Source organism: Delphinus delphis, chromosome 2 (genome assembly GCF_949987515.2).
Source record: "Delphinus delphis chromosome 2, mDelDel1.2, whole genome shotgun sequence".
Classification (NCBI taxonomy): Eukaryota; Metazoa; Chordata; class Mammalia; order Artiodactyla; family Delphinidae; genus Delphinus; species Delphinus delphis.
In genome coordinates this window covers 26956106-26968233 of record NC_082684.1, presented here as the reverse complement: position 1 = coordinate 26968233, position 12128 = coordinate 26956106, and the positions used below count along the sequence as shown (strand labels likewise).

Here is a 12128-nt window from a genome sequence, read left to right as displayed (position 1 = left end):
ACGGGCTCAGCCACTCCGCGGCATGTGGGATCTTCTCAGACCGGGGCACGAACCTGTGTCCCCTGCATCGACAGGCGGACTCTCAGCCCCTGCGCCACCAGGGAAGCCCCCTAGCTTTCTTTTGATTTCCATTTGCATGGAATATCTTTTTCCATCCTCTCATTTTCAGTCTGTATGTGTCCCTAGGTCTGAAGTGGGTTTCTTGTAGACAGCGTATATATGGGTCTTGTTTTTGTATCCATTCAGCAAGTCTTTGTCTTTTAGTTGGAACATTTAATCCATTTACATTTAAAGTAATTATCGATATGTATGTTCCTGTTACCATTTTCTGAATTGTTTTGGGTTTGTTTTTGTAAGTTTTTCCATTCTCTTGTGTTTCCTGCCTAGAGAAGTTCCTTTAGCATTTGTTGTAGAGCTGGTTTGGTGGTGCTGAATTCTCTTAGCTTCTGCATGTCTGTAAAGGTTTTAATTTCTCCATCGAATCTGAATGAGATCCTTTCTGGGTAGAGTAATCTTGGTTGTAGGTTTTTTCCCTTTCATCACTTTAAATATGTCCTACCACACCCTTCTGCCTTGCAGAGTTTCTGCTGAATGATCAGCTGTTAACCTTATGGGGATTCCCTTATATGTTATTTGTTGCTTTTCCCTTGCTGCTTTTAATATTTTTTCTTTGTATTTAATTTTTGATAGTTTGATTTATATGTGTCTTGGCATGTTTCTCCTTGGATTTATCCTGTATGGGACTCCTGCACTTCCTGGACTTGATTGACTATTTCCTTTCCCATATTAGAGAAGTTTTCAACTATAATCTTTTCAAGTATTTTCTCCCTTTCTTTTTCTCTTCTTCTGGGACCCCCTATAATTCAAATGTTGGTGCATTTAATGTTGTCCCAGAGGTCTCTGAGACTGTCCTCAATTCTTTTCATTCTTTTTTCTTTATTCTCCTCTGTGGTAGTTATTTCCACTATTTTATCTTCCAGGTCACTATCTGTTCTTTGGCCTCAGTTATTCTGCTATTGATTTCTTCTAGAGAATTTTTAATTTCATTTATTGTGTTGTTTATCATTGTTTGTTTGCTCTTTAGTTCTTCTAGGTTCTCGTTAAACATTTCTTTTATTTTCTCCATTCTGTTTCCAGGATTTTCTATCATCTTTACTGTCATTACTCTGAATTCTTTTTGAGGTAGACTGCCTATTTCCTCTTCATTTGTTTGGTCTGGTGGGTTTTACCTTGCTTCTTCATCTGCTGTGTATTTCTCTGTCTTCTCATTTTGCTTAACTTACTGAGTTTTTTGGGTCTTCTCTTCACAGTCTGCAGGTTTGTATTTTCCATTGTTTTTGGTGTCTGCCGCCAGTGGGTAATGTTGGCTCCGTGGGATGTGTAGGCTTCCTGCTGGAGGGGACTGGTGCCTGTGTTCTGATGGATGAGGCTGGATCTTGTCTTTCTGGTGGGCAGGACCATGTCTGGTCGTGTGTTTGTGACCTTATTATGATTTTAGGCAGCCTCACTGCTAATGGGTGGGGTTGTGTTCCTGTCTTGCTAGTTGTTTGGCATGGGGTATCCAGCACTGGAGCTTGCTGGTCGTTGAGTGGAGCTGGTTCTTAGAGTTGAGACGGAGATCTCTTGGAGAGCTCTCACCGATTGATATTACAAGTGGCCGGGAGGTCTCTGGTGGACCATTGTCCTGATCTCAGCTCTCCCACCTCAGAGGCTCAGGCCTGACACCCGGCTGGAGCACCAAGACCCAGTTCTTGGAGAAGGGGCCCTTGCAATTTCTAAGGAGCAGGGTTTCTCTGTAACTGCTGTGTCCGTGAGATCACAAAGAAAGTTCTCATTTTCTGAAGGAAATGTATCCAGAGAAGCAGATTGTACAGTTTCCATAGTCTAATTCCTCTTCTTTGGATAGGACTCCTCAAAAAGGTAACAAGCCAAGAATCTAGGACAGTTTTTTCACCATGGTTGGTGAGCATCTAGTAATGGTAGTTATAGTTTTATGAAATTTATTTTCACTTAAATAGGAGTGAATGAGCACATGTGTGTGAGAAATAGAGAGAGAGAGAGAGATTTGGGTGGTGATGTCAGATGTATTTCTTGCTGCTATGGTTGAGTTTCCAAAATGTTTGAAATCCACTACCCTCTAAAAACTCTTGTATATGTGCCATGGAGTTAATAGCTTTCAAGGTTTTTTTTTTTTTTTTCTTTCTGAAATTTATGTTTGAATGTTGGGTGTACCTGTAAATCTGAAATAAACCCTTGGGTGCACTATGATATAATCTAATCTTTTTCATTAAGAAAAAAAAAGTATTGGTCATGACCCACTACATTGATTTTGTGACACATAATTTGAAAATTACTTTTCTAGGTTGTATTCCTAGGAATGGAATTATTGTAACAGGATAAAAGCGAAACTTTTTAACATTTTGCTCTATTTTAGTGTCTATATTTGTTTTCAACAGTGGGGGTATGATGGTGGTTTGTACTGCTCTGCTCAGGGGGCATTTGGAGATGTGAGGACAGTGTTTCGTTGTCACAATGACTGGGGAATGCTTTTGGCATTCAGGGACAGGGTCCAGAATGGTAAGTGTCCTAAAAAAAATAGGACAGCCCTGCACAAGCAATGATTATCCTGTCCAGAATGTCTTAATGTGCTTGTTGAAAAACCATGGGCTTGGTGTGTGATTTTTCTACCATTTGCCTTATTATTCAGTATTTATTGGTGACACCGTCATATTGGAGGCATAGGATGTTGTAGAAAGAGCAGAGGGCTTGGAGTCCAGTATATGAGTTTGAGTCTTGCTACTTAACCAGCCCAGTTGTGTCCCTGAACAAATTATCCGCTTTCTCTATGCCTTAGTTTTCTGATCCAGGAAATGGAGATGATGATACCTACTTCTAAGAGTTTGCATTAAGAAATAAGATTATAAGTATACGTCGTTTACACAGTACAGTGCCTGGCACATAAATGCTTAATAAGTGATTATTACTACATTATGAATTTGTACTACTGAATTTATTCATTTGTTCAGTTAAACCCATTTTCTGAGGTGGAGAAATACAATACTTATCTTACCTAAATCTTGCCTTTATTTTTTGGTTTAAAAAAAAAAAGAAACTTTATGTGGCCACTTGGTTTAATAGGACATAAAGTATAAGAATTAAGAAAGTTTTGTGTTGACATCTCTCTCATTCTAATTTGTCTCCTTTTGACTTTTTTCCTCCTTACTTTTATTGTAACACCCTTACCAGTTCACACGGATGCAGTGGAGCCAACCATACCAGCATCACAGGCCCCCAAATCTCCGAACTCTGAGTGGTTGGTCAGGACCTCTGCTGCAGAGAAAACCACTGACTCAACTGCAGCTACATTTTTTAAAATGCCACAAGAAAAGAGCCCTGGATACGGCTAGACAGCAGAATTTCACCCACCAAGAGCCGACTAGATGTTGCTGAAACAAATATTAGACTTTGTATTATATTGTCTTGCATATCTTAATTGATGTTCCCAGTCCTTTCGCCACCGGGACTGACTCCTCTTCAAAGAAGTGGACTCTTTCTCTTAGAAAATCATATTGTGAAAATCTTTTTTTTTAATTGTAAAATATTAGGACAGCAATTTTTTTAAAAAAGGTCATCCTATGCTCTATTTGTTACATTGCTATTGCTGTCCCAGCAGTTACCTACAGCTCTGTTTACAGAGCTGTTGCTGTTTTGCAGGTATGTCTTTTTTCTTGAAGAACTAGTAACTGCTTTTGCATATTTTTTGTGTAGAGCTTTTAATACCATTTGAGGAAGTTCCAAATTTGCAGCCAGTTCCAGACAAAGTTAAACACAGATTTAAGATCTGTGTGTGGAATTGTTTGCAGGAGATAAGGCTTGCCTTTGAGCCTGGTCTTGATTCAGGCAGAGTGCCAATAAGATAAATCCACCAAGTACTCAATTTGGAGCCTCAGAAAAGACTACCAGCAGCATGGGCCTTGGAAGCTTACTCCATTTTTCTAGATGTCCTGTTGGAATCGCCAGCAGCTGCGTTGTACTTTGCCTCATCTCCAAAGTCTGTGTTCTACTGAAAGAGGACCTATATATATACACATACAGATCGGTGTCATGAAGAAGGTGCTTTAGGTGTACAGCAAACTTAAAACAGTGGATTGTGTCTTAATACTTCATGTTGCGGTGTAAGCCTTTATGTACTAAACAAGACTTTTATTGTTAGTATTATAGGTCAATAACCTGTAGCAGAAATTCATACTCTATTATAATAATGGCTTTTTGAGGCCATACTTTGGGGAGGAAAAATGTCTTTTTGACATACCTTTATACTTGGTATGTTTATGACGGCTCAGCTGCATGAAGAGTTATATATACAGCCATGCCTCAAGTTGGATGCTCCTTTGTCAAAATGAGGAATAAGTGACTGCGTAGAGCTTCTGAAGAAAAGCCACCCTTTCTAAAAAAGTATTATCAAGATTGTCTCTCGTTGAGGGACCTGGTTGGCAGAAGGGCCCTTTTTTGTACAAATTGAATGCTTTTACTCTGAGATACACAGAAGCCATTCTCAAGTGTCCGCCGCTCTTGTGACATTCTAGAGGAACTCCCACCCCTGCACCTGCTAGGACAGAGCCTCCTTTCTTTCCCTGAAGCGCAGTTGTCCTTTCTCACACACAATTTAATGGTGGGCCGCTCTGTCGTGTTCCTTTAAAAATTGTTGTCCTTATCAGTGGTAGCGCCAGAATGTCCTTGTCAGTGGTGTGGGTGTGAATCTGGTGGGAAAGGGGTACTGGAAGCTAAGTTTACATAGTACTTAATGTAAGACTGAGAACATGGCAGTTGTCCACAACAAGGAATATGGTGGAGGGAGGGGTGGGTGGAGATTACGGCATGAGGAGTAGTGCTAAAGCCAGCCCAGCATCCCTGGGAGCCACCCAGATTCTTGTGCAGTCGCGAGTGTACTTCCCTTCCTATGGCTGCACCCGTAGCAGAATAGAAAACATAATGTCTGTTGAATATAAAGTGGTTCTACTCAGTTGTTTTAGTGATGAAGGTATCTTTTTGTTGTAATATGTGCATTCTTACCTAGTCCCAATAGTGTCCCGAGGCACACATTTCTAACATAATTTGTTGGATTTAAGGGAGAAATTCATGAACATAATAATTTTATTTTCTTTGCACTAAGCTCCATGGCTCATTCAGAGATCAGTCCTGTGATCATCGCCTGTTAAGACCTCTGTAGTTCGGGTAGCATCTTTTTCTTCATGACATGTAGCCTAATAATTCTCCTTTCTACCTGTGATTAAAAATCACTTGTATGTACAACTTTATTTACCTTTTAAACATCTATGATGTAAAGGTAGGTGATTGCTACCATTTTATAGAGTCAAGAACAGTCTTAGTGACTTGCCCCAAATCTCATAATCAAGTCAAGACTAAAATCCCAGACTTACAGACTTTCTTGGCCCTGGGTTATAATCTTTGGGTTGTCATTGATAGACCTGAGTCACTCTGAGACTCATATTTTTGAAACAGTATGCCAGATAAACAGAATGTTTATCATCTTTCTTGTTCAAGCTTTCCTACATATTTTGAATACTTTCAATGGGGAGCAACCCAAAATGCCATATCTGTAATAACTAGGAGAGAAAATTAATTGCCTAAGAGAATAGCCATTAAGCACACAAATATTCTTCCAATACAGGGTTGTAAATTGTGCTCCTTATTTTAAGCTGCTGCATGAGCATGCTTACAGAATTATTCACCGACTTATTCTGCTTGTTTTTTATATGAGTCAATTCCAGAGGAATACTCTTAGTATCAAGTGTATTTTGAATCTTAAATTTTAAATTTCCTTTTTATATGGCAAAGTGTATAATGTCATAAATTAAGAGAAATCTGTTACCTTTCAACAAAAGGTATAATTTCAAAATCGGGTTTTGAAATCTGTTGAAAAAAAATTATAGCTTGGCTTCTTTTGAGGATAATCATTGAGCTCACTTGTGTTTGATCTGCTCAAAAGTAATAACCGAAGCAGAGTTCCACAGTTCTTCCTAATTTCAGGATTCTGATTTATCCCAGCTTGCTGTCCAGTCTGCTTGTCTAAATCCTAATCTTGGGTATTTTTCACAATGGGCGAAAACATTATGTACTTGCATGAGCATCATTCATAAAGGATAGTTTTGCTTACGGGTTTAAGGGAATTTGAGATTATTTTTCAGGTGCAGTATTTTAAAGGGAACAACTTCATTTGCATCAAAACTTGTGTTGCTTTTTGGTAAGAACTGTTCAGAAGAGTTAATTAATAGCTGTTTACATGGTGCCGAGTTTGGAGGGGCAGAGTATGATCTTTATTGAGTGGTGTGTTCTCGATAAATAGGCCTCATTTAGCCTTGAATTCTTTAGAAATCAAATGCAATTGGAAATTTCAGGTGACAAAGTTTTGCTGGGCTATAGAAACAGGCTGCAAATGAGGCCATTTTGGCAGCAAAATGACCAAAAGCTGAAATAAAGCTTCTTAATCTGTGATGCTTATGGCATCCTTTGCTAAGTAAAGCTCAATACCTAGGAGAGGTAATTTAAACTACTTGTGAATCCCAAATAGGTGAATCTGACATATCTCTACTTTGGAACCAGAAATGCAGTCTAGATCACAGCATAGCAAGTTCTGATGCTAAAAGTACAGGAGCAGAGTTATCATAGCAGTGAGTCATTTAGAGGTGAACGAGTCTCAGAGTGTCACGTGAGGAAGGAGCTAGGTGGCACTGTCATTGCTGGTGTGATGGGTTCTCCACTTCGGCTCTAGGAAAAGGCTCCTGGGGATGCCTGATTCATTTCAAGCCTTTGCTTTATTTTGGCTTCACTACCACGATTCTGAGCCACAAGCTTTTGTATTTCCTGGGGATTAAGCTGTGTAAAAATACAGCATTAGCCGTATTCAGCATTCTGTATATTTGGTGAACCTTATCTGAGCTGGGATGAGAACAGAGTGGCTTTCTCTAGCAGCAGTAGATACAGTCTAGTTGGGGGCATAGCTTATAGGCTGTATCATGGTTCATGGGATGGTGGGAGGGGTGGCAGAAGCGGTTTGCTCTTGCTGTCAGCTGCTTCCTTTGCTAATGTTTCAGCTGCCCATTTTACTTGTCAGTATTTCCTTATCTCCCTCTCCAGTTGTGACAGTTAGTGTAGTTACTGATAGTGACAGCAATCAGGTTGGGTTCCTACCCCTTGAGAAAACTGGCACAGAGGAAAAAAAGTGAGGAAATTGGTGGGTTCTGCTATTAGCACTAAACACAAGTGGCCCACACATGCTTTCATTAAGATCACGAAACAGATGAACATCAAGATCACGAAACAGATGAACATCAAATGCCTGGAAATAGCAACATGGAAAAGAAACAAAGGAAATTGAGTGATCTTGCCGAAGAGTGTGGATTAGAAGGTTTTTAACAAGCCCAGCAAAACAAACTTATGGCCAAAAGAAGAAGTTTTCCTGCCACTGCCCTGCACTGCACTTGGTAAAATTGTCAAATGTGGGGGAAAAAAATTTTCCAAGCACAGTATTGAAGAATGGGGCAGATCCTGAAGATGTTCACCAAGGAAAGGAATCTTGGCAAGGTTCAGACTGGGAAGGCAAGGGGAAGAGAAAGAGATGCTTAGAGCAGGGCTGCTAGGGCCCCGAGATCAACAGCATGCATACATTCTCCGCCCACCGCAGATCTGCTGAATCAGAAACTCTGAGGGTGAGGCCCAGGGGTCTTTTACCAGCCCTCCAGGGGACTTGATGTTTAAGAACGATGCACAATGATGTTTAAGAACCGCAGGCTTTGCCACAGTTAAAAAGAAGTGTTTTAATATACTGGTGTCCCCCCCCCAAGCTCTGAGGTGCTCTTATACTTTACTCCATAAGTATGGAGATGTTTTGTATATGGTTCTTTGCAGAAACTGTTAAATGTCTTTATTTCCCATACTTTTTCCCTCAAGTTCCTGAAAGATCTCCTGGAAATATTGAGAAAGGATGATGTGGAGAAAAATGCCATTGAGGCCATTTTTAGATGGATAGAAACAACCTTTTAAAAGTGGATTAAAGTATAACAATGGATTTTTAGTCTGTGAGTGATCATTGATTTTCATAACCGACAGTAAAACATTTGTGTAAGATACTGCCACCCGTGATTTTATGATATCTGTTCGTTACATCTTAGTTTCATGGGAAAATGTCATATATTTTCATAATGATGAAGTCTTTAAGTATGGCTCACAAAAATGAAGAAAATAATTGGAAGAAAAAAACACCCTGAGTACATAGCTATTGTGTAATAAATACCTGTTGAATTATTGGTAATCTTTTGCTGGGAATTAATCTCAGTACTTCAGAGCATGTAAAAATCAATTTTCAGTGATCCCACTTAATCACACCTTACTGTCTTTGTTTTACATTTTCAACTAGTGATTCCGCAGGGGTTGGGAACCAGTAGTAACAACATGTTGTATTTTTTCATCGTCTGACTTACGATTCAGTGTTTCAGAAGACAGTACTCTAATCTTAAAGCTTTGAAGTGGTGGTATGGTCATTTTTTCTTTAGATTTTATTTGTGTGAATTGGCCTAGGCCCTACTTTATTACTAAAGCCTATGAACCAAATTTCTCTTGGAATATGTGTGGCTACGGAGGAGTTCTCTAGTATCATTTCCTCAGATGCTCATGTTTCGTGCCTGGATTTTTATTTATAAAGGTGACTGATGACGCGGAAAGGTCAGTGCCATTGAAAGAAAAGTCTAATGTTACAGTTCCCCTAGAAACAGGAGGCACGGTTTGCCATGCAGGGCCACAGGACAAACACCAAGCTTGGGTCAGGAGGCAGAAGACGGGAACAAGTGATAGGTTTAGGCCAGAGCCATGATCAGGATTTTCTTGGCAAAGCAGGGCAGGGAGAACAGTTTAGGCATGGCTAGTGAATAATTCCAGGGCCTTAGGGCTACAGTGTGGGCTCCAGTTGCCTGGTGCCTGGCCCTGGGATGACTGTGTCCTGGGGTGTGCAGGCCAGGTGGAGGAGGTGTGGCTCCATCAGACGTGGTTAGTTTGCACATCAAAAGCATGCTGCAGGCTGAGTCCTTTGCCGGCTCTAAGAACCGGCCAGCCCTGAGACGGGTCATCTTTCCCCATCCAGAAAGTTTTTTTAAGATGTCAAAACATCATAATATATTGGAAATATAAAACATGATTAATACACATGTATAGACTGCTTAGCTCTCCTTTCAATTTTTGTAGTCTTTTAAAGCACCACATAATTTTTCTTTTCCGTCTTGAAAACCATTTGAAAGTACCTCTGGCCAAAAATGTTAGCGTTACTAGATATTATCAAGGTGTGGGAATATAAAAAATTTTAAGATGTAAATTATGAAAATAATGTTTTCTTTCGCTAGAAGTGAGTTCTGATCCTTGCAGATCCCTCATTCAAATGTTTAACTGAAAAAGGGAAGAAAATATCAGAGAACTTATAAGTAGCCTTGGTGACTGACTTAAATCAACCCGTTTCACTACATATAGACTCTACACCTTGCTCCTCCCAGTGGGCCATGTATTTCTCCATGAAAATCTGCTACCCCAAAATCATGGCGACAATTTGAATTGCTCTAAATATTTATCTTGCTCAACCTCCCACCTATTGTTAGCAGCTATTGCAAACTGGCCATTTTAAACCCTTTCAGTCCCCACCTTCTCTCAACCCCAGCAGCTAATCTCACCTCTCCCCTAACAGATAATAGAGCATTAGATGGGGAAACTCCGCTTACACACCTTCACATACACCCTTCCTCACCTCTTTGTCTTGGAAATTCCTGTCCTCCCCCTAACAAATCCCTTTTCTTACACTCAAGGTCCTCTCCCTTGATCAGATGCCTTGCTCAATACAGCTTCTCACTCCTGACACATATGGCTTTGCATTTAAACACATTCAAAGACTCCCCTTCAAACAAAAATGCCTTTCCTCAACCCTTTGAACCCCTTGACTAGCACTAAATACTGTTCTTCCCTGTACTTTGTCTATTAATTCTCAATTCACTGAAGCAGTAGTTTTTAACCCTGGCTGCACACCAGGATCATCTGGGGAGATTTTTAAAAACCCTAGTTCTCTTGACTGAACCACAAGCCAATCACAGGAGAATGGGGTAGTGGGACAATCTTTTTAAAGCAAAGACATTCAGCCAACATGCAGCCGAGGCTGAGAGCCGATACGCTAGAACCTGGCCGCTACGCTCGCCGCTATTAAGATTGTTCTTGCTCGGTTCACCAGTGACTTCTGGTTGCCAAAATTTAGTCCTTAGGTTGATTTTTATGTCTTGATACCATACAACTGCTTCCTTTCTGGAATTCTGACTCTTCTGACCCTGCTCTCCTGATCTTTCTCCTGCTTTCTCAGCCTCTCAGGCAGAGTGGTCAGTAGGTCAGTCCAATGCAGACTGAATGTCTGCCTCTGCCCTCCCCTCCATTACTTCATCAATACCCATGTGCTAGTGAGTTCCTTTGCCATGCCGCCTTGATGTGCTGGCTTAAAGCACAGATGGGAGTGAAGCACTTCCATTCATTGATAATTACCGTAAACTAGGAAAGCCAACTCAAGGTGTCTGCTCCTTTCCTCACTTCTCTTTGCTCCTCCTTCAAGCCCACTGAAGTAGGAAGAATTGCTAACCACACTAGTCAGTTTCTATGATGGATAGCCCCTATTTACTAGTGGGTGGAATTGTTCTTCATGAAGAGTCAGGCTGAAGTGTGGTCCCTTTTCTGCTTTCTCCTTTCCAGGGTGTTGGGCTGGTAAGGAGGCCTGGGCCCACTTCTACATATAAGAAGGCTACCCGCCATGTAGTACTTGCTTCAGGTTTTTACTTGCTGCTGTTGGTAGGATTTGAGTTTGAGTTTAGGGGAGAGACAGACCCATTTCCTCACCTCTTTTTGACCTTGGGTGCCATGTCGGAGCTTACTTTATCAGAAAACTTCATTGGAGTCTCAGGCATTCTCCCCACTAATAATAAAGTGGAACTTGATTTTCCACATCACTGCATGCTGCCTTTGGAACTCTATGTAGGGGCTCCACCCTCACCATAAGGGACGGTGTGTTTCTGGCTTCTTTACATCACTAGTTTCTGATTTAAAATCTGGGATAGGTGGATCTGATTGTCAGGTGCCTATATCCTAACTGCAGGAAGTGAGAATGAGGTTATCTGGAAAGTTTAGCTTCTACTGGGGAGAGATGAACTCCTTAAACACAGTATGTTTTAATGTCTGGGAGAGCTAGTTCCCTCATAATTTCTCTTTTTCAGTGTTTTTCTGGCTATTCTTACATGTTTGTTTTTCTATATAAACTTTAGTGTCAACTGGCGTAACTCCATTTTAAAAAAGTGTGTTGATATTTTTATTGAGATCGTATTACATTTATTAACTAACTTAGAGAAAAATGGCATCTTTACAGTGTTGAGTCATCCTATCCAAGAACAGGGGATGTATTTCTACTGTTCAAGTCTATTTTTGTGCCTTTTAAAGACTGTTTTAAAATTTTCTTTGTATAGGTTTGTGTTTCTTGTTAAGTTTATCCCTAAGTATTTAATCTTTGTTGCTAGTAAATGGGGTTTTCTCTGCCATTATGTCTTCTACTTTGTTATTGTTCTTATATGTGAAGGCTGTTGATTTTTATATGCTAATTTTTTATCCTGATAACTTACTGAATACTTTTACTTTTGGGTTTAGTTTTATCATTGATCATTGAGGGTCAAAAAACATCTTTCTAAATGCACAAAGCAGTGGAAAGAAATGAAAGAATCTGTAGAGGTCAAAAAGGGATGTGAAAGCTCGAAACTTGGGAGGCAAGTAAGATGAAAGCCAGCTTTCACCCTGAAGGTATCTGCTGAGAGCTGGTCTCCTTGAGTCTCTGTCACGATGACTGTGATGCTGCGTGCAGGAGGTAAAGCAGGGTCTGCTCAAGGCAGGGAGATCTGAGGTCTCCCACAGAGCGAGGACCCTCAAAGTGCTACACTTACAGTGTAAGGGTAGATACTAAATAAACCCACCAAGCAGAAATAACAGCAAGGGAACATGCCTTTCTTGACCTTGGCCCTGGATGGAGGAAAAGCTTTTATTTTAACCTA

At 40.4% G+C, this 12128-nt stretch overlaps 1 protein-coding gene across 3 annotated transcripts in view; it reads left to right on the top strand.

Annotated features, from left to right (window-relative positions):
* GPATCH2L (G-patch domain containing 2 like) overlaps window positions 1-11618 on the top strand; it is a 66356-nt gene extending 54738 nt beyond the window's left edge. For all 3 annotated transcript variants that reach the window (XM_060004147.1, XM_060004145.1, XM_060004148.1), the window contains exon 10: window positions 3247-11618. In XM_060004147.1, coding sequence (XP_059860130.1) covers window positions 3247-3407 — 161 coding nt within the window. In that variant the 3' untranslated portion in view covers window positions 3408-11618. The remainder of the gene's footprint in view (window positions 1-3246) is intronic.
* Window positions 11619-12128: the final 510 nt, after the last annotated feature.